At 39.6% G+C, this 23114-nt stretch overlaps 3 protein-coding genes across 3 annotated transcripts; 1 reads left to right on the forward strand and 2 right to left on the reverse strand.

Annotated features, from left to right (window-relative positions):
- Nucleotides 1-1685: 1685 nt before the first annotated feature.
- On the forward strand, nt 1686-14537 carry LOC145453483 (F-box and leucine-rich repeat protein 13-like). The gene is made up of 16 exons (XM_080331457.1): nt 1686-1837; nt 1939-2042; nt 3437-3530; nt 4292-4434; nt 4869-4948; nt 5863-6049; nt 6706-6867; nt 7601-7763; nt 7952-8109; nt 8967-9138; nt 9676-9863; nt 10830-11045; nt 11505-11631; nt 12063-12281; nt 13866-14029; nt 14097-14537. The coding sequence occupies exons 1-16, from the start codon at nt 1763-1765 to the stop codon at nt 14260-14262; spliced, it is 2418 nt and encodes an 805-aa protein (XP_080187583.1). The 5' UTR covers nt 1686-1762; the 3' UTR covers nt 14263-14537.
- Nucleotides 13992-21992, reverse strand: LOC145453492 (tyrosine--tRNA ligase, mitochondrial-like). The gene is made up of 8 exons (XM_080331466.1): nt 21650-21992; nt 20663-20956; nt 19366-19546; nt 17741-17908; nt 17250-17405; nt 16226-16373; nt 15142-15361; nt 13992-14244 (listed from the first exon to the last, which is right to left on the reverse strand). Exons 1-7 carry the CDS (start codon nt 21990-21992, stop codon nt 15158-15160), a joined length of 1494 nt encoding a protein of 497 aa, XP_080187592.1. The 3' UTR covers nt 13992-14244; nt 15142-15157.
- Nucleotides 21942-23103, reverse strand: LOC145453500 (cell cycle checkpoint protein RAD1-like). Its single transcript, XM_080331473.1, has one exon. It carries the CDS (start codon nt 23101-23103, stop codon nt 22279-22281), a length of 825 nt encoding a protein of 274 aa, XP_080187599.1. The 3' UTR covers nt 21942-22278.
- Nucleotides 23104-23114: the final 11 nt, after the last annotated feature.

Here is a 23114-nt window from a genome sequence, read left to right on the forward strand (position 1 = left end):
CTCTCTCTCTCTCTAGGGACTGAATATGACTCTTCCAGGACATGTTCGAGTCCAGTAAAACTCCGAGATATTTGGCATTATCTGTGTTGGAATGCGGGCTGACCAGCGATATTAACGGTCAGGTTATTTTTTGAATTAACTGTCAGCAATTGCGATTTCGAGGCGTTTATGCAAAGGTTGTTCTGGGCCGTCCACTCATGGACTTTGGGCATTTGGTCACCAGTCAGGGCATCCAGCTCTGCCGTCGAAGATGCGGAAGAGAGGAGGTGAGTATCATCAGCGAACAGTGTGGTGTTCAATGAGGAGGTTTCAAAAATGTCGTTGACATATAAGGTGAAAAGGACCGGTCCAAGTACTGAGCCCTGGGGCACACCACACGTCACCGGGTGAGGAGAGGACAAGGTATCTGAGATCGCAACCATTTGTTGGCGTCCAGTGAGGTAACTTTTCATGAGCTCAAGTTGTGGGCCCCGAAGTCCGTAACGCGCCAATTTCGAGATGAGAATTTTATGATCTACGCAGTCAAACGCTTTTTTTAGGTCGAGAAAAATGCTACATCCCACATTTCGCCTCTCTGAGATATCATAGTACTGTTCGGCCACTGTTAGGAGGGCATGAGCGGTTTGGTGTTTGTTTCGGAAGCCAAATTGTTGAGGGGAAATGATAGACATTTTGGCGAGGAATGAGGACAGGCGGGAGAGGAGCAACTTTTCGAATACAATCCCGATGCATGGGAGAATGGATATCGGACGGTAGTTGGTGACATTAGTTCTATCCCCAGCTTTGTGTACAGGGACTACTCTGGCTTTTTTTTAGATAGCTTGGGTAGACTCCATTTTCTATCATGAAGTTGAAAAAATGGGCCATGTATTGACCGATATGCAGGCTTATCATTTTAAAAAACCATGATGAGATTTGGTCAAACAAGATTGATACAATGAAAAGAAAGGAGCCTCGACGAATTGGAATAGGGAAAAATCAAACACCCACCGTGGTCTACATATAGGAGCAGAGAGTAATAATATTATGATCAGTTTATACGGACGGAGCCTTCACTAAGTAGTTTCGATTCATTTCTTTTCCTTATATTGCAATCTTCAAAATATTAATAAAATTATGATCATTTTTCTTCTTTACATGAGCCAGGGACACTTTATGAATTAAACAGTAAACCATCATAATCAATACTAGCCAGTCTTCAGGATTACCGGTCCACGACCTAACATCGACCTCGCCCTCCGCCACATGCCACCCCATGTCGCTTGCGTCTTATAGTCTCTGCATTACTTTTCATTCAGTGTGCATGCCTCATATTTACTTCGCCTAGGCTAAGGTGGGTGTCTGATGTTAATGGCTACTCCAAGTTGTTTCGACACCTTCCTATCTTTTCATTGTATCGCAGTCTTGTGATGTTTTGAAGCGATGAAAATAATAATAAACCTGATTGATTGATTGATTGATAATCGTCAGATTATATACAATCATACAGTTATCACGAGAGATATCATTACGTATTTACACATCTTTTAATTTGAGATGGAGTTGCAATACGGGGAGAAAATTGGATGGAAGTTATTTTCTTTTTCGTTGAAGTTTAGTGATGTGTAAAATCAAACTTATCTGTGATCAGTGGTGATCATGCATGCAAAGCTGTTGTCGTGACAACGAGTTCCGCAGAATGCTAACTGGTCGCTGCTGCTTTTCTTGAGAGTACCAATACTACTGTTACAATCGCATAGCACATTCCGTGGAGGAGAACAGAATGGCATCACTTCAAGGCATCGATCCAGCTTTGAAAGAATATTTAAAAGTTCATCAACTTCCAGAAGTGTACGAGGTACGGTATACGTGACAAAACTCCAACTGTAATATACTCGAATATCTAATACTGAGACTGAGAGTATAACAACGTCAACACCTAATGCTGTGTTGTTCCAGTGTCTTCTGACTGGCCTAATGATCACATGCCCTGATGACCCATACAGATGGGTAGTGGAAAACATCAAAAGAATAAAAGACAAGGGATTGGACGGTATATCATGGTATGCACATGGTAACTTTAAATTGCTGCTGTATAGATTATCAATCAATATGTACCCGGTAATACCCAGAGTGGAATCGGTGGCAGTGGCACGCGCAACGTCACGCGAGCATTTATATCTGATCACGCCGATTATTGAATTATGTTGACGTCACAAAGCGGTACCAGATCCAGAATAAGGCGCTTGCGCTTTACAATGAAATCAAACAAGCGTGTCATTTGCGTAACAGCGAATATACGGCGTAGCCCTAATCCGGCGTATACCAGGTCTATTTTAGCACATTGTGTCGTTTTATAAGCAATTCAGTATTAAATCAGAGCGAAAAATATTTCCGTCACGCGGATGAAATTTTCCAATCACGCGAGAAATCCGTCTGTCACGCACAACATGTTGTCGAAAACAACCACCGATTCTAGTCTGGGGTAATACATACGGTATTGTGATACCGGTATCAGAAATCTGATAGCTGGCGACCTTAGCGCAAAATTCAATCAATTCAATCTATATATTAGAACAGCTTCTTTGAGGTACAGAACTTCAATATACAATTGAATAGTATATTCATATTAAAATGAACCCGAATATTTTCGCTCACACTTTCATTTGTGCGCCTTGGAGTCAACAAAAAGAGTTCGTGTATCATCTAAAAATAGTACATTGAACGTCCTCGTATTCGACATTTCGTGCTGGTGACGTCATATTTTGTGTTACGATTGTTGATATACGCTGTTCTTTCGAATTCTCTACTAGTTGCTGACGATTACCCCTGACGAGTGTCAGCCGAAAATATTCGGGTTCATTTTAATATGAATATACTATTCAATCTATATATTAACAATACAATGAGTTATGTTATGGTCGGGGCACTGTAACCACCCGTTCCCTTTGACTTTTATTCAGATGTTTTAACATGCATGCTTACTCGCAAATCCGGAGCGTGTTGATATGACCTATGTACCAAAAATAGGTTTAGGAAATAATAGTTTAAAGAGACTCTTGGCTGTACAGCTGCAATATATCGTCGAATAAAATATTGATATTGAAATAAACCCGAATATTGTTGGCTGACACTTGTCAGTCTACTAGTGCATGGGGAATTCAAGAGAACTTTGCATAGTATATCAACAGTCATATCACCGATTGAAAATAGAGGTTTAAAATTTGTTGCATTAAATATAGAGGTATGCTTTGTTGATATTTAATCTTCAGAGGATGAATCAAGGACGACTACATTTATACTTTGTTGAAATGGAAAAACATCCTTGCCTGTTGCAGGGACTAGTTGGGTTAGGTTACAAAAGCACAATAGTTTATTCTTATGTTATATATGAAGCATTTACATATAGTAGCATGACATTATTGTGTGAGTTTCAGAATTCATGTATATTCCGCAGGGATATGTTTGTTCCCATGGACTGTAAGCCGAAGTTGAAGCAGATGGCCGAGAGCTATTTGGATGATATTTTCAAATTTTATGATCAGCTGAATGTGAGTAAATCGTCTAATGCTCTAGTCTAGTATTTTACCTCGTCGACTGAACACATATGATCCTTACCCATATCCTATTTAGGAGAGGCCCACGGGAGTCAACACTAGCACAGGCCCCATTAACATAATACCTATTTATCATCAGGGCTCTAATGACTTGAGTCACAAATTTTCGTTGACTCGAGTCATTTTCTTAAAAATTGAAATGGACTCGACATCTAGGCCTACTCACATCATTGCGCGTGACTAAACCCAATTCATTCATGTGACTCATGACATTCCTTATGACTTGATTCGAGTCTTTTGTATCAGAACCGATATACATAAAAATAAGGCCCATAAACTTTCTTTATCCGTTTGAATAAACATGTTACGAGTGAGAAAATTGAGTAGGCTATGTTATGAATATGAATCTTTTGATATTACCCAGTTTCAAAAAAGTCAGTTGAACCTGACTTGAACTCGATAATGGACTCAAGCGTCTACAATATGACTCGTACTCGACCCTTTGCTACCTCACTTGGACTCGGACTTGACACTGTGGTGAATTAAAAATGAGTTTGCATTCCTGTTCGTGGGTTTGGTAGGAATAGTGTGTTTTGTAAATGTGAGCTATGCATTCCCAAATTTGTGATTATAATTTCTCCTTTCTGTAAACATGACTTAGATTGCGCTAGTTCTCGATTTTACCTACCGCTATAATTGGTTACGGGTGAGAATCCAAACAAATGAGAAACGTGTTTCACGACTTCATTTTACAGCCGACGCCAGATATGTTGAAAAAGGCATACATCCACTACTACAGGACGTTGCGAAAAGTCTGTTTCAAGGGATGGTTAAAGTTTTATCTTGATAAAAAGAATTACCGTAATACGATTCGGAACAAAGTAAAAGAAGCACGCGAGTAAGATGGTGATTGCTGTCATAATATTTAGTGACCATAATCACTGATATGCTATGTATATTGTAGCATTAAATACTGATTAATACGCAATCTAGGATAGAGATAATATTTGTATCATATACATGGTCATTAATATTATACTGCAACACTCAATATGCACGCCACGCACGGTTACGAGTACAAAAATCATGATTTATTGCCATCGTATATATGCTTTATTTGTCTGCATCGGCAGCTTTATGATCACTGCTTTAAGATACAATTATAAATGAAAAAGAAAGTGACCAATGGTCACTGACCATTAACCATATTACTTCTAAGTTTTGTATTTTAAATATTTTGTTTCCTGATCAAGTGCTATTAAGATATTGTGTGTTTTCATTTTGAAGTTCTGTAATCAGGGCATCTTATTCATGTTATTTTTTTCGTTGTAGCTATCACCGTAAAAGAATGATGAGAATATCATTTCAAAAGTGGAATGGATGGAAATGTTACGTGAAGAATCGCCAAACAAGTAGGTCTCTTTAACATTGTATTTTGCTCCTTGTGGTGAACACTAAAATCCAATATTTGATTCCTATATCACGGCACAGTCAACCGACATAAATATAGTCAGCGGTTCTATCATTATCATCCGTCCAAGACCAGAGGTGGTCAGATAAGTCATCGTGGTTACTCAAGAAGTAGAAGTAACGTCTTAGATTTCTACTCAAATACCAGTAGTACTGGAGATATTTCATGTAAATAACAAAGTTAGTGTTCTAGCAGGGTTGTAACCAAGTCACAAGGTTCCGAGTCACAAGTCAATCTCACTTTTATGGTTTTGACCTGAGTCAAGCCAAGTCAGTGAGTAGAGGGTCGAGTCCAAGTCATTGTGTTCACTGTTCAGTTTTGAGTTCAATCCGGTTCAACCCTATGGAATGGCTCGCATTTAAAATATCGTCATTTTCCTCAGTTCTAACAGTTTCCGGCCCTATTTTCCTAGTATCAGGACTGATAGACGAAATGCGGTGACTTTACCATTCTTCGATGTTAAAGAAATGCCTCTTGGCCGTCCAGTACTCGAGTCATTTTACGCATTAGAAAAAATGACTCGAGTCAAGTTGAGTCACCAAAAAATCGTGACTCGAGTCATTACAACCCCGTGTTCTAGACCTAGTTTTGCCTAAAAATCTAAAAACCGTTGAGTAGAAATGGATTTAGTCTAAAACATAATCACTTGGGTAAGTAGTGCAAGAAGGCTAAACCTACATGATTACTCGGAAAAAGTAGTATTACTTTGTTACTCACCACCTCTACTGTTACAACTGGCTTACTAGGTGTGTGCAGCCTTTACCAATCCCAAAATAATTAGAGGAATAGCAGATTTATTGCTGTGGCTTGACTAATGTCTATATTATTTTATGAGATTTCAATTTCGCTTTCCAGAGGGCTTCGATATCATATCAAAAGTCTGGAACGAAAGCGTGTCTCGGACTGTGTTTAAAGCGTGGAGGTCAGTCGCTGTCGACGCGCGAAAGACAAGAGAATATTTCGAACGATTGGAGAGAGGAGAATTGGATGAAGAATTCGGGGGAGACTACGGGGACCCAGACCTTCCATCTGAAACATTCCGGTATCAAAATTTTATTTTTTCTACAAATTTGTTGTTTGTAATCAATCAATCGATGGTACTATTATGTTTATATTTTTATTTTTTCGGTCAAAAATAGCCAGTAGAAAAAAAAAATTTTGCAATCATTATAGTCGTCTGCAGCCCGATTGAGTTCAGCTGACTAGCTACAGTGCACAGCGCTAGCGGTATGCGGCGGCTCACAATAGCAAAGATCCACACTATCGAATATAAACAAATCTAACACATGAAAGCAGGAAAAATATGGTAAGTGTATTTCCAATAAGCGGAGAGTCGGAACCAGAGTTTGCGCTTCGGTGCTGTAAGTAAATGTTGTGCAGAACTAATCAAGGAGATAGGCTTTTGTAAGTACAGAACTTCACTATAGCAGCGAAAAAATATATTCATATTGCCAAATATATTCCACTCCAAGCTTTTCGACTGACTCTCATCAGGAGCGAACGTCAGTAAATCAGCTGAACCTAATTCAAAATATAGAAAGAATTTTGTCATTGTGATGTAATAATGACAAATATACAGAGTCGCGAACGGCAATAAAATAGCCGTGTAACAACACAACAGAAATAAAATATTCCCAAAGTATAGATATGATAATGGTTGTGTAATAGCGATGGCCACATGTTGAATTTCTCTTTCAGGGATGAAGTGTCGCTGCTTCCAAGGAAATCTGCGATTCAAATCTTCAGCAACTTGAATCTGTTTGACTTGAGCAACTGCGCGAAAGTATGTCGGGCGTGGAAAGTCATCACAGGAGCTCCGTCGTTGTGGAGTCATCTGAATTTTAACAGGATTAAAAACAAGTGGGTATTTTCTGCTGGCGGAATTTGGTGGCTTTGTGTCGGGAATAATCAGAGGTCGTCAGTGAAATAGTACTTTTACAGAGTATTCCAGTAAGGTTGGCTACAAATTGTAAAAGTACACTGTAAAATGGGTTCTGGTACGTAGTTCAACCGTCACACCCATTCCAGATGGATCGTTTCATGTGGAGATTCCCTTTTTGCGTTTTCTTTAGGTGGTATAGGATAACAGAACCTATTGCACACCTGACAAATATCTCCATATTAAATGGTGCGTTTGGCTCATTTAGATCTGCTAAAAGGGGTGTGAAAGCAAAATCTGCTGATGACATTATTTGGGTCCTACAATAGGGTTGAAATTCCTTATCCAGGGGCATATGTACATCATGCACTCGATGGTATGCATATGCAGTATGCACAGATCGTGTGTATGTATATCATGAGTCAGTGTATATGCCACAAAAACACCAAGGACAAAAATATATAACATCCTATTCCTATGTATCACCACAACTGCTTAAATGTAGAAGATTGCACCTATTCGTAGTGTCAACAGTTATTTTGCGTTAGTCCTTGAGGGGAATTCTTGCAACATTGAAAGTAGCCACCTCTGATGTCTTGGAAATAACTGCTTCTATTTGTAATTGTGTAGAAATTCATGCCATTACTTCCTTTTGAGTCGAACCTCTGATTTCTATAGCGGCCTTTACTAATGAATCCAATTCATTTGTCACAGGGTCAACGATCGGGCCATTATACAGTGTGTGTCAAAGAGCAGACCGTATTTGGTGCACCTTAATTTAAGGCAGTGCTATTCGATTCACTGGCCGGCATTTAAAGCCATTTCAGAATGCAGGAATCTTCAGGACTTGAATCTTTCCGAGTGCAAAGGAGTCAATGTGAGTGGAACGTAGACACTGCGCTCAAATTTGCGATGTTACAAGCGCAGGGACATTTTATGTCTCAAAACCTATTGTATAGGCTACTTCTAATCTAATAGAAAAGTCTAGTTTACATGTCTTATCTGTTTGAAATGTATTGGAATACTGGCTAGTTCAGAAATACAGTGAAAGCATCATGTTTGCAGGATGAAAATATCCGAGCGATTGCCGAAGGATGCCCTGTTTTGCTCTACTTGAATATCTCAAGAACAGAAATAACGGACGGATCGTTGAGAGTATTGGCAAGAAGTTGTCTGAACATGCAGTACCTAAGCCTGGCACACTGTGTCCGGTTCACAGACAGGTATCAAAAATATCAATTCGCAGCATGCCTGAAGGAGGACTCATTTCCATTTGTGTCTGATAATGATGGCAGCCTGCAAATTTCACTTCTTGGAGAGAGTCTTTCATGTTTTTCAACTGGGCTTGTAACTAGGGCTGGGCAAAATCGAGTACCTGAGTGATTCGATTCTGAATCACGTAAAATGCTTCGAGTCGAGTCGAGTATTCGAGTATCACTCATTATGACGTCACAACAGAATGTAGTATGTCAAAGTCCAAATATGAACCTTTTATGCCACCACGAAGACCATAATGCCTGTTATTCGTCACATTAACGATACGTCGGTATTTTTTCGTCCATACCGATTTCATTGCGCTTCTTGACAATGTTGTGGGATGATCATGACTTCAGAAATGTGTTATTTCCAGTAACGTTCGTAGCTTTGTACTATGTCTCTTATGCTGCGACACGGCAAATCAAGGTTTCAAGGCTGCATCAGTGGAAAATAGTATCAGACCAATAATTCTCGTCAGCAAATTAACTTTCAGTTGCGAGGAGCGCATAATTTCAGTACTCGAAAAAATCGTATTTTACTACTCGACTCGAATCATTAAAATTAATACTCGATTCAGATTCGAGTACTCGAATCATTGTGCCCAGCCCTACTTGTAACATGAAGTACTTCTGACATGTCATGAATGATCTTGTAAAGTGCTACTTCTACTTGCAATTGAGCAGAAATTTGTGACTTTACTTCTACTTGAGTAGCAACGCTGAGTACTTCAGTCAGTTTGGTCTCTATTTTTCTATCTCAAATCTTCGATAATTTGTCAATAATAAAAACTTGATTATGATATTATAATGTGTGCTTCTTTTAGGGGATTGCATTACCTCTCGTCCGGTAAAGGATGCAAGAAACTGACGTATCTTGACATGTCGGGATGCGTCCAAATTAGCTGTCAAGGTTATAAACACGTCGCGCATGGGTTCCCCGCTCTACAGTCGTTGCATCTGAACGACATGCTTTCGCTGGACGATAGCTGCTTGAATGTGAGTGACAATATTAATTCCAACCAACCAACCAATTAATTCCAAGTGTATCTTTTCTTATGAAGATCTGGACATGTCAGAATGCTTTCAAAGTGACTTGTTTCATATTCTCTGTATTTTTAGTCAGCAGTTCACACAATGCAATCAGCTCTCACTTCCTTTGTTTGAAAAGTCGTTAATCAGTTAAACGAAATTCTCAGAAATTCTCCAGTATCATTTCATTAGGAGGAAGTCGAAATGATTTGGTTAGGTCAACCAATGAATCACGCACACAGCCACCTTGGTATAAAATTATAGCTACTAAAAGTCGAATGCTGTGTTACAAAGAGCGATGTACTGTACACTCAATGAGAAATAGCCTTCAATTATCTTCCATGCCGTCTCTGAAAGTCTTACTGCACCATCATTGCTCCTGCTAGTGACAGGTTTCCATATTTTAATTGATATAAGCTGGAATGTCTTTTCTCATTACGATGGATAATGATCTAATCACGGAATCAAACACATCAGGCTCTCATGAAATGATTTTTTTTTCAGCATATTGCAGAAAAATGCTCCGCAATCAAGACGCTGGTGCTGCTCGGTTCTCCAAACTTATCAGACGCTCCGTTCAAAACACTCGCCCAGTCGAAGAAGCTGCAAAAAATACGTATCGAGGGCAATCCGAAAATCACCGACAACACATTTAAAATGCTCGGAAAGTGTTGCTCACAGCTCAACCATATGTAAGTGTTTTTTTCACGCAGATCACTTTTATTCGTTTCCTTTTGTATAACATTGCAATATTTTAAATCATATTGAATTTTTATAGCAATATACTAAGTTTTGTTCTTCTACATTTACTCAGGGATATAGAGAGAGAGAGAGAGAGATATGATATTCTTTCTCGCCTGCACCATCGAGATGCTTTGGCGACGGAGTTGCGATACGGCCCCATGAGGTCATCTAGTCTGCGCCCCCGTTTTTTTTCTCCTCCATGCTATCCGTGATTGCTGAGCGCCTAGCAGGATAGCTGCGGATACCATTTTTCGAGTCTTTGGTATGACCCGGCCGGGGATCGAACCCACGACCTACCGCTCGAGAAGCCGGACGCATAACCATTACACTATCTCGCTGGTATATAGATATCCCTGCAGTTGCCATCATTAATTTACGAGACATATTTATATTACATGGAATTATTGCTCTTCGATCCGTTAGACGTAATTTTTATCCCATTTAATTGTCGTGCTGTTCTCTATTCCGGTGGAGAATTATATTTTAATCTTGTTTACATTTTAACAAATTGTAGTTTTTACGTAACATACAGTATTCCTTTTTTGCTGCGACTTTTAATTTCTCTTGTTATTGACATAATTGGTATTTTAAAGTTGTAATTCATCCGCACATTGTCAAGCCAATTCAGTTGCAGACATGAGTATCATTTCATTTAGATCAAAAAACTACACTTATGAAATTCGGAACACATTCTTTTCTTGCCATTGCAAGTTATAACAATGTGCTAATTGTAGTTACACTTCTAGTTCATCAAGTTACCATATGGTCACCAAAATCGGATATGTTCCGTTGCTAGGTTACATTCTGAAAGACTTCAGTACATGCTGATATCGATGATTACAACCCTGCATAGAAATTGGATTGGTGCGAAATAATCATAACTTAGTCCGATGGTAATACGTCGATTGTTTCAGCTATGTTGTTGACTGCCAGCGTGTTACCGACATGATGCTGAAGGCACTCGCGATATTGAGAAATATCGTTGTGATTAATGTGGCGGATTGCGTCCGCATCAGCGATTCGGGAGTGCGTCAAATGGTGGAAGGTCCTTCCGGACAGAAGATACGCGAAATGAATTTAACAAATTGCGTCAGAGTCAGTGACGTGTCATTACTTCGCATTGCACAAAAGTAAGCTCTTTGAATTATCGTATGCGCATTTCTCTTCAACTACGGGATTCACGCTTTTCTGATGGGTCGGAATGACTAAAATTGACTTGGCATCATCAATTTAAGAAACGAGATCTGTCTGCAAGTAGCGAATAGTAGAATGAATTAGGGAAAACAGCATAGGCCTAGTACACAAACTGCTTATTGCTGGACATGGTGATTCATATCTAAGTAAGTCAGTCAGATTTATTTTCTCAATAAAGCCATGGCACTGAATAATAAAGCGAAACATGAAATTGTGTATAATAATATCTGTAGCAATGGACAAGGTTATGCCAAAGGGACTGGTTACGGTTAGTCATTAAGTCAGACGCAGCCTTTAGAACGTAGAAACTCAAATTTTGTGAATTACTGTGCCTTACGATGAAAATATCTTTACATGGAGCTGGGTTCTCATTAGTTTAATTTTTCCCATTACAGATGTCACGGGCTCACCCATTTAAGCCTCTGCTTTTGTGAACATGTGACTGACGCCGGCATTGAATTACTTGGCAGCATGAACGCGTTAACGAATCTTGACCTCTCTGGAACCAACATCCAGGATCAGGTAACCAATGTTTTAAGGTTTTTGCAAACTTTATGACTTGTAGCGCATAGCAGATCACTATCACTTCATAACTGTTTCTGGTGATAATTCGCCATAGCTAAGGTCTCATGAGACATAAATGATTGCAAATTTTGATAAAGAGACCGGGTCAGAAGGATTAGGATGTGGTATTTAACCTAGTGTCACTGTTACACCAAGATTGTTGGGGTAATTAATGGCTGATAACCGGTAAACAAGCCTCTACTAGAATATTCAATCAAGTTCTCACTACAGCTTAGACAAGTTTGGCTTCACAGATAAGAAATTGTTTTGCCTATATAGGTTACTTTTACCCAAACTAACCAGAAGCTCAGAAAATTGCTTGTATCCTAATGCTTTTCACATCAACGATAGTATGTAATTTTACAAATCAAATATCCGTTCATCTTCAGGGTCTCGCCGCACTTGGAACGAACAGCAAGTTGAAATCGTTAACAATTTCGGAATGTTCATCGATCACAGATTTGGGTTTACAAAAGTTCTGTCAGCAAGTGAAAGAGTTGGAAGAATTAGACGTTTCCCATTGTATGACACTGACCGATACCGCGATGAAAAACCTGGCCTTTTGCTGCCGAATGTTGACCAGTTTGAACATCTCCGGATGCCCGCTTGTAAGTCAACTGGTCATATGTGCACTTTGAGTCTACTTAATCTGACTATTTAGTGTTTACACACTTGTCAATGCTTCTAGCTAAAGTGCTGGAGACATTATTTACACGCTACTGTAAAGTGGGAATTAGTAGATAACATGATTTCGTTTAGTGTGTACTACTGTCTCAAGTGGTTGTTAGACTACTTCCACTTCTACTTGACTGATTCTTAAGTAAATAGAAAGTAGTTTGGGAATATATTTACATCACTCTGAGCGAAATTCTCATAACCAGGATAAGTCATTATATTTCCTAAGACTGAACCCTTTTGTAATGGTATTATTCGTTTTGCGTTAATCGCAAAGCTGCCCTTCGATTTGCCAGGGCTGTGGAGTCGGTAAATTTTACCACCGACTCCTGAGTCTTTAAATTACAGACTCTGACAGTATTACCAATTTACTTCGAAAATTAAATACCACAGTGACGTTTAAACGACTATCATTTAACTATTAAACTTACGCAAACATATGATTAACGATGGCATGCAAAATTGTTTCATTGTGGCACAGCTCGAGTTATTCACTGTGCAATTAACATGGAAGAATGCCTTTGCAAATATCATTCCTTTTTTATATTTTATAACATGGACTCTCTAATATCCTAATATGTATGAAACCTTCGAACACGACATATATCCAATCCTGTATAATTAAAATGTAGATAAAATATTCGAAGTGTAGCTCTTGTGCATGAGTCAGCAACTAGTACAGAGATGTAGCTTACTAATTTTCTCATTATGCACTATACTGAGTACAAGCACACATGCTCTCACTACTAACATTGGTCAAAAACGAAATTCAGGAAGTAGTGAAATAGTATATGTCTAGTCTACATGCACTTACTCAGTATTCAAGGACTAGGACTTGCAGTCTTTCTTAATCATTTGTTTGACCCAAGCAGCTAAGCTACATTACAAATATTTTCAAATTTGTCAAGTGATAAGCATCGTTTGGTTATATTTACATCAATTTTACAAACTCTGACTCCACAGCTCTGCGATTAACTGCTAAAAGTATACAAACCCTGGAACAAGTCAGCCCTCAAAATTATCGGGCTATAATCTGACATATCGACCTCCCCTATTGACACAGGCAGCATTCATTTTCCTTTCGTGTGATCCTTTCTTAAATCCAATGTGTATTCCTGTTATTTACATGCTGTAGGCCAAGGTGGGTGTCCGATTATAAGACTTCTCCAAGTTGTTTCGGCACCCCAATATTGCGGTGCAACAATTTGATAAAAATTTAAATATAATGGTGTTGATGATGAAGTCTACCTTTTGGAACCACCGACTCACATACTTTCACTGAAAGTAACTTTGGAAATCGGGACTTCTACTTGCAATTGAGTGGATATTGACAACATTGCTTCTCGTAGTCTTGAGATATGTCTTCATCACTTTCGAAATTGTCATCATAACCACGTTAGTTAGTGAAATTGTCATTACAACTGGACTGATATCAGCTGGGCTCTACTCCTATAGACAGTATAGTGTGTTACCATTGCACGATTGCACCCACTCAATTTGGTGAAACTTTCTTCCAGTTCACTGACCTCAGTATTCAATACCTGTCTGGCGTCTGCCACTACATCCACGTGCTAAACATATCCGGCTGCATCCACGTCAGCGACCGCGCGCTGCGTTATTTACGCAAAGGATGCACACAGCTGCACGTTTTAACGATGCTCTATTGCAAAAGTATCACAAAGTGAGTACGGAAAAAGGAGCCGTAGAAAGGTATCGATCGATAGTATTGACGGGATGCTGTTTCTCAGAGCCATGGCGCACAAGTTCCGTTCCAAGGTCGACCGGTTGGAATACAACAGCGACGAAGTGCCCGCCTGGTTCAACTACGCGGCTGCCCCGTCTTTACACGGCAAGAAACGGACGCCCAAATCCAACGAAGCTCCAAAATGGATCGAACTGGAAGAACAGGATTGATTTTGCTCAAAAACATCAGAGAATAGTCAAAAACATCGAGCCAGGCCAACGGAATTCCAGAAATTCCGTGTGACATTGCACATTCTATTTTTAACATATATGAATATATATGCATTCGCTTTGATGTACAAAGATTTCCGATTAATCGACAACTACTCCAGAAACTGACTGGGTGTTTTATGCATCGTTTCGATTTTCTTAACCCTACATAGCTTTACGACAAGTGCCAACATTATTTCCTGTGATGCGAAAAGCGTTTTACATTTTGTCTGTTACTTTTGGTCTGTTGCAGTTCAACATGAGGGATGCCGGTGCTAGGTGAACTAGCTGTTCGAAGTCGTAGTAAATTCAACGTACAGTGTGAACGAGCTATATTGAGCAGAATTCCACATTCAAATAATGATCTGACGTTTGCTTTCACACATGTACAAGTTTACCGGTAAGGCTCCTCTCTTTTCACGGTATGACTACACGACTAGCCAATCGGATAGAATCGACAAGTGTTGGTATGTAAGAGAAATTTGTTACCAAATTTTGTCGAATTTCCCGAAAAAGGACTCACTAAAGTTTTTATCCGCCTGACTGATTTTCATATTATACTGCCAATTGAGGCAATTAACATGGCAGTTGTGGGCATGGCAAAGCTGTTTTGTCCATGATATACAATAGATACTGATGGAACTAACCATATTCAACGCGGAAAGGGAATCCGGTAAATAAAGGATTAGTATTGATCAGGTTAAATCATCAGGTTACTTTGATGACATTAAAATTGACTAGAAAAATTGTCTCCGAGTCAAGAGTCATGTCAAGTAATTTACAAAATAGACTCGAGCCATCCCAACACTGGTGTGAACTGAGAAATGCACCGTCGCATACCGTGGCAGTAGAATGGTCATCTTGATTCGCAACGCCTGTCTGGGATTCTCCATCGTACTAGATAATGACTCTTCTTCCCGACTGTGATGAGGCTCATGTCGTTCTTCAAAACGTGAAAATCACTCAGCATTATCTGCTCGGCCGCTTTCATACGGATTCCGTTCACGGTGACGCCGCCGTTTCGAATGGTCTCCATGCCGATTGAGCCTTCCGGTATAGCCTGTCGAATCAAGACTGCCATTTTTAGTAATTGCATAGCTGGCAACCCGCGCTTTAAAGTTAATAAAACTGGTGTCAATTAAAAGCTAAATAAAAATTCAAATTCAATCTGAAAATCAAAAAATTCAATCTGCTCAGTTCAGTGGAACCTCAGCAAAATCTTGCTCATAGTCAGAAATCAGCATTATTATGAACAAGCTATGTGGGCACGTCAGCAGTCATACAGAAGCACATTTCAGCTTGGTGTAGACCAGTGGTTGCTAAACCTTATGACTTTTTTTGACCTAAACAAACTGAATTTTGACCTAACCTATGCAAATTAGGTGTTTTCCCGCGTAATGTTAAAATTGTACTACTTATCTTCATTTCTGGTTGGAACTGACTGTCCTAAAGAAGTAGATTGGCCTGAAAAAACGTTTTTGGCTTAGAAACAGGCAACTTTTTACACGAAAAAACCAACATTTTAACGAAATCTGGCCCTATGAAAAATTCAGGTGGTTACAATATGTATTATGGTAGAAATAATTAAAAAAATTTGTAGTACAACGACAAATACTTTCCTACATTCTTGGGTAGAAAGTGCATGTCCTTACTAAGAAGCTTGCCAAGGATGTTCAACAAGCTACAAGCTGTAAAATATCTAATAAGTTCACCGACAGTGCAAAATCTACGATACAAACAAAATGCAGACGTCAAAAAAATTTTGAGTTTAAGAAAAATTTTGACAAATTTCGACCTAACGCTACAATTTTGACAAAATTTTGACATGTAAAAAAAAACGCTCTGGTTATCACCCATTTAGTTGGACACTTTTGAACTCTTGTCAATTGTCATCCACTCGTGGATAATAATAATAAATCCACACCTTGATCTTGAGTGCAATGTCATAAATGGTCGTGTCGGGTTCCAGTATCGCATGATGTATTTTCATCCCTTTGAAGGTGGCGTCCACTTCTTCATCCGTTAGCGCTTCCAAATGCTCCAACGACCCGCGATACAAAACATCTGTGCATCTACATTAGGAATGACGCATTGTTCAAAGTCGTCCTATCAGCAAATGGACAGTGTGTCACACACACGACTGCGCCTGAATTTTGTTACAATACCGATATAATAGATTTGTGCCAATATTTGCTGCCTATATCAAAATGCAACATATTAAAAGTGGAACTTCCAATTAGTGGCAGTAATTTTAAAGTATATTCCACATAAACGTCATCTATTTGCAATAATACTCCAGTGAATACAAAACTAGTACTTCCAGTTCAACAGGCGTACTTGCTTTTCATGAAGGACAAGTCCACATTTTCACCCAGAACTAAACTTGTAAGGTCCTTCTAAATCATTTCAACGGTACCAAAGAATCTCTTAATTCTGGGAATGATGGCAACATTGGACAGGTCCATAAACATCGATCATAGTTGGCTAATACTGATGTATAGTTCTGGTTGACGAAGGCAACATTGCAATCGATTATTATGATTACTTCCTTATATCGCAATTGTGATTACATTATAACAGCAGAAGAACGATTATTTCCAATTACATTTGCTTCCGCTTCAAATGGCAGAACAGTTCAAATTCGAGCGACTTCAAGGTGATTACGATCTTTCAACAGTCACAGAGTCTCAGATCGAAGAAGGGCGGAAATTCAGTTAAAAGATATGTAGGAAAAAATTGCACTGTCTTGAAGAGCAAATGGGCATACGCCGCAAAATATATCTTGTATATAGAAAATTATTATTTTATCAGATTACGGTTACTACAAAATATTGTAACGAATGACTATTATGTTACAAAAATATTTCGCTTCTAGTAAGCCTAGTGTCCCTGAGAACACAAAGAATTTATCTACCCAACCCTATCAATAATTACGAAGCGCCAATTACCTTTCGGCAGATTTGAGACCGTGTTCCCTGTGCAGCAGCTTGCACACGTTTCTGGCAAGAACTTTTTGCGCGTTACGCTTTTCCGGATGTTTTCGATGCTCTTCCATTATTTCGTGGATCGCGCCAAGTTCGATGAAGGTGAAAAATTTCAAGAATCTGAAAAAAGATACGCGATATAAGATATCAGAATGCGATATGAGATACGCACATGGGCCACCAACTTTACACAGTGTAGGAGTTAATGAGCACCGTGCAGCAGTGGGCATAACCATGATTTTACCATATCACTTTTTACTTAACAAAATCCAATGTCTAAAATGCCGGTAGTTATGCCTAAAGAACTGATAGGTCGAAGTGGTAGTAATCAAAAAACAAAACCACTTGACTTAGTAGTGCAGTTGGGCCAAACCGAGGACTCCAAAAAAGTACAAACACTTCATTACCGACCACCTCTGGTGACGTGCTGATAAAAAGATACGCTCAATTCTCACCGTTCTACATCTGAATCTCGTTGACGCAGGAAATACTGATATAGTTCAAACGGCGATGTTTTATCCGCGTCCAGCCACACCGCGTTGCCTGCCGATTTACCGATCTTCTGTCCAGACGGTGTCGTCACGATAGGGGTCATCAGACCATACACTTCTCCGCCAGTCAACCTAAAAGAAACCAAGTACTTGCAACCCTTTCAATAAGATACAGGTTACATATGCACAAATATAATGATGCTCAAAGATTGACATTTATGTCGCATCATAATTGGCCAATGCACAGATTGCACACGACTCGCTGTAAATGAAAGTATATTGCTAGGGAATTACATTGCGATTTGTATCACAAAATGTGTTGAAAAACCGTTCCAGTTACTTACGACCTAGGATTTTGAGCAATAACTCACATGATCATTCGATCCTATTTCGTAGAAAACTAATTGCATCCGATGATGGACCAATTTTGGATTCGGTTAATGGCTGAGACTTGTCAAATTTCAAACTGTGAATGTGAATATTTACAGGGGAGCCAATATTTGCCAGGTTAAGGCAGTGACTGCGATTGAGTCTCAAGTAGGAGGTGAAATTCACCGACAACCATCATCTCGATAAAATTCATGCAACGCCAATACCGACAGTAAGCCAGATCGCTGGGCATGAACCATCTCGTCCGGTTTGGAAATGATTAGCACATCTGCCGGGCCATATCTTTTAAAATGTAGGTGAATTCGTTTCTCAGATCTCTTGAATCAAATTTTACATACATGATACACATCTTTACTGTAATATTCCTATCAACGTTCGTAAGCATTTGAAAACATGCGCATAGTTATGAAAAATTATGGTCAGGGTTGGTTCAGGTCCGGGGGTCTGTTCAAGTTGGATCTTTTTTTGAGAAGGTGACTGAAAAAGTGCTACAGGTATTAGACCCTAGTACATTTCACCGGCAGTATAACCAACTGATAATAATTTTAAAACAGTGGTGGGCAACCTGCGGCCGTAGAAGGACATTTGTGCGGCTGTGGACATGAAAATTGAATTTCCGAAATGACCCCAGAATTTTTGAGAGATTTAATTGATTTTGAAATTCTCTTCGCGCTACGCGAGATTAACTACAACATAATTTTTCGATTTTAATATAGTAGCGCCCTTTGCAATCTGAGCCCCAAAGTAAAGACGTGAACAGTGGAGGAAAATAGAAATAGCAACTAGGAATCGCCGTGTGCTCCTCACGAAAGAAATTTGTGTCCGATACGTTTGGGAGATTACAATATCTTACCACAATACCGACAATCCTGATGAGAGGTCAAGAAATAACAGCATGCAACAAAGTGACTAATAAGAATTGGCCCACCCGAATATGCATCATCATTTATAACTTGCCCTAAATTTTCAAAAACATTCCCTCCATCAACTCGTGAATCTGATCACATGGGCTGAGAAAGGATAGATATTTGATAGTAATATTTGAAACTACTAATATTAATGACAGTTACTTCAGTTAGTTCATCACGACTATGTCCTGGAATGCGGTCGTAGGCTACATAAGTAATCGAAATGCGGCCGTGAACAGCAAAAAGGTTGGCCGCCCCTGTTATAAAACTTAGCCTCTATTGAAACCCTACCTGTCGATCAGACGTCTGCCAGAAGTAATGTTACCCAACTGATCGCCGCCGCCAAATTGAAATCTACAATTGTACTTTTTGTATAAATGGTACCAGTCGTATGCTTGAAATACTTGGTAAAGAAATTCGGGCAATAGCAGACCCTCTTCACTATCGAGTCGGTCTCTCACAAATCTTTTATCTAAAATAGAAACCAACAATATATTCAAAGAAAAGGTCCCGACAAAATGAAAATAACAGTCTAGTTTGGTGTTTCCTGACCATTGAACTGCACATTTAGGGAAGTTTCACAGTTTCCATTCTCTTGATTAGGGGCGCGATTCTATTCATTTCAACCGTTCCATGTCAATTTGGTATTTATAAGCATGTTTACAGGCAATGCCGGCAGATTCTAGGATGCCACAAGACTTAAACAACCACCAGCCTAAGAAAAAATAATCTAAAACTCATTCAACTTTTTAACAGCTGTGTTCCATCTCAGCCTGGATGAGTGGTTTGAAAAGTGAGCAAGATATTATAAAAAGTAGCCAGAGATATGAATCTTGTGCATACTTGGCCACTGCGCAGGAAATCTTCTTAGCAATTAACACAGGATGACTACAGACGCTGCAAAGCGCTGTAATTTCCTGTGCTTACTGCAGTGAATCAACACCAGTGATCATGATAATCTCACTTGGAAAAGGGAAGAAAGTTTATCCGCACACTACTCTCTACTCTAGTACATGCAGTAGTTCATAAGTTGAGAATAAATGCCTGGTTTTACAACAGTCTAAAAGCAAAGCCCCTTGAACTAGTAGTGACAGCATGCTCATGCTCAAGTTGGCTGCTACTGTTATGTTGAGTTATGAGTAAAGACTTAATTCCTCATCATTCATGATAGTGGTAGGCAAGAAGGGGGTTACAGATTATATATATAATATTAGCATATTATTTGAAGGATTCGAAATGAAACCAGGAAATGACCATGCCATTGCAAATCCGATTGTTGAAGCAGGAACAGTAAAAACAGGGCCACAACACACATCCATCAATATTATCTGCCATCGTGGAACAGATGGCATATGATGTGTCGAATCACAGTACCATGCATACTTGATTCAAGAGATGAAATATCTATTGGTAATCAAAATAAAATAGAATATTTCCCATATGCCTATGCCAAAAATTTGATATCATAAGAATACATCTTGCTTGAACCTTCTTAAAGGCAATGATATTTGCAAATGCGGGCTCGGCAGCCAAATTTGGCAAATTGCACGAAAACATGCACCTTACACGAAAATAATCACGATACTACCTAACATTGCTCCCATTCTGAATGTTCTTCCCTCTTTCGACATGAAGTCAATAACATTGAAAGTGCGATACCAGTCGTAGTTGCGCAAAATTTTCAGTTTGGGAAGTCGCTTGACACCACGGTTAACATAGATTTCTCGGTCGTGGGTTTCAAACAGTTTCGTGATACAGTTTTCGATGCCAGTGGAATTCCTGTCTATGGTTTCATCCGAGAGTCTTTTGCGGTCTTTCGTTTGATCACTGGGATCGCCGATTCGAGCGGTTGCGTCGCCGATCACAGCAATTGCATCGTGACCTGAACAAGAGATAGTCTTATAAAATATTACATCATATTCCTGGACAGGGGAAAAGTTTAAATGAAGCAAAATTTCGTTATTGATGTTTACACCAGGAGACAGATGACTCAATAGTCTCCGATAAATGAGAACTTCAGGTCGAAGTGTAAGACGAAAGGTCAGATTTATTCCGGCCGATAATCTACACCTTACAAAATTACAATTATTAAAGTGAAATGGCGAACAATGTAACAGCGTGGTAACCTTACAAATCGTGTTAGATCGTGATAAAACTGAGGTTATGTATGTCAGTGATCAACACACCAACAGGTGAGCGTTCCATCATATAACGGTCTACACTGCAAACGAATTTACACATTATTGTTTCCAAATACTGCAAAATACGGCTTCCGACATGGAAGTTTATTATCGTGTGCACTACCAAGGTATTTAGAGGAAGGAGATGCAAAGGTTATCGAGTCAGTATCAAGTCTTTAGTCTGACCAGACCTGGGACTGAACCCACGTCGTACCAATCAGGAAGCTGTACGCTGTATCATTAAGCGATACACACGGCGTAAGACCTTTATCCACATGAATTTGTCATCAATTCTCGCTGATTTCACAATAACACTACAACACTTATTTAGCTTGAAACGTAACAGATAGTTGAAACCTTTCGTGCCACATCAATTCGCCGCCGATTTCACTCACCTGCCCGTTGGCAATGCAAAAGCAGCATGAGAGACATTAAATTTCCGACATGCAGACTGTCTGAAGTTGGATCGAATCCGCAATAAAAACATTGCCGCGTTAGTAATTCGTCAGGCAACGTCGTTGCGGCGGCCGGAAAGATGTCTTCTAAAAGTCCGCGTTTGTGTAGATGAAGGATATTTTGCGGTTTAATTGTAGATGAACTATTGCGGTTGGAGGCTATTCTCATATCGCAACGTATAAAACGCAACAAGCGCCTTAACCGTATCATCGAGTGCACCATCATGGACGGCTGTAAAAATGAATGGAAATTCAAAGAAAAATCAAGTAGTGTAGGGAACATTTCAAAATGAGCTAGCAATGGCAAGATGTCATGTTAAAAGGGATATATACCGTAAAGGGGTATAAATATGACACAGGAATGTTAATCAAATCAACATACCCTATCGGGTCACTACAGAAAACCGTGCACGATATCAGATTACACGACAACTCCTGTTACGGCAGACACTCGATAGCAGCAGGCCAAATTGTGATACAGTCAACAATTACAATTCGATTGAATGGCAGCTTCACAATGTAGAGGCGGGGTACGACTCGTCAAAACTGTCGCCGGTATCAACACATTTTCATCCATTATCATCCAATTCTTTGGACGGACAGCAGTAATAGTCGACAAAGCATATGTGCCCACTTTCGTTTTTAATCATATACTGAAACGACAGAAAGCCCCTGTGGTCGGTCCTGACACAGATCTTGCTTGCCAGACTAATAGCTTTTTCTGACGGCTTCAGCAGGGACAATCGATATTGATTAACCTGCGTTTCGGAGCATTGGAAGCTTTCCACCATGTCCGAGTCCTTGTGTATGTCATTATCGGTACGACCGCAATACCCCGAGCTTGACAGGCGGAAAAAAGGCTTTTCGGGAGACATTGTAATTTCTATCACCTCAGCAGTAGCGTCTAGTTCATTGAAAGCGTCTCTGAGACAGTCTGCTTTCAGTATGATTTTATTAACGACATTGGCTGCGCAAAACTCAAAATCTAGCGTCTCGTCAAACTCCTGCGTTTTAATGCAACAGTCTGTTGTTATATTGTCTTCCGACAAGGTTAAGATCAAAGGATGCCCATAGCCACCGTACACCATACGCACGGAAGTCGCAGAAACGGAATTGCTGCCAAATATAGTCAGGCATTCTTGCAGTACGTTGAGGTTGATACAAAACGTGGACTCTTCATTGACCTCGTATTCGTCGAAGACAGAAGCCTGTATGAAAGCGTTGGCCTGTAAGCATTTCGCGTCTTCCACCGTGACTTTTAAGCCGTTCTCGGTGGCGAAGACGGTGGCTGCGTTTTTGAAGTGTATCGCTTTCAAAATTTGCGACAGATTCCTGGCGTTGGCTAACGTGGCTTTGAAAGAGTAGCCTTCCTGAATTTGCGAGTCACCGTCCATTTTTGCCAAGT

Source organism: Botryllus schlosseri, chromosome 13 (genome assembly GCF_051294905.1).
Source record: "Botryllus schlosseri isolate E-star chromosome 13, Bs_hap1, whole genome shotgun sequence".
Lineage (NCBI taxonomy): Eukaryota > Metazoa > Chordata > Ascidiacea > Stolidobranchia > Styelidae > Botryllus > Botryllus schlosseri.

Coding starts and splice junctions, on each gene's coding strand:
- LOC145453483 (XM_080331457.1), top strand. CDS start 1,763: ATGGCATCACTTCAAGGCATCGATCCAGCTTTGAAAGAATATTTAAAA. Junction 2,043..3,436: donor GGATTGGACGGTATATCATG/GTATGCACATGG, acceptor TATATTCCGCAG/GGATATGTTTGTTCCCATGG. Junction 8,110..8,966: donor TGTGTCCGGTTCACAGACAG/GTATCAAAAATA, acceptor TGCTTCTTTTAG/GGGATTGCATTACCTCTCGT.
- LOC145453492 (XM_080331466.1), bottom strand. CDS start 21,992: ATGTTCCCTACACTACTTGATTTTTCTTTGAATTTCCATTCATTTTTA. Junction 20,957..21,649: donor TTTGCATTGCCAACGGGCAG/GTGAGTGAAATC, acceptor TCTCTTGTTCAG/GTCACGATGCAATTGCTGTG. Junction 16,374..17,249: donor GGTCTCAAATCTGCCGAAAG/GTAATTGGCGCT, acceptor TTCCTAATGTAG/ATGCACAGATGTTTTGTATC.
- LOC145453500 (XM_080331473.1), bottom strand. CDS start 23,103: ATGGACGGTGACTCGCAAATTCAGGAAGGCTACTCTTTCAAAGCCACG.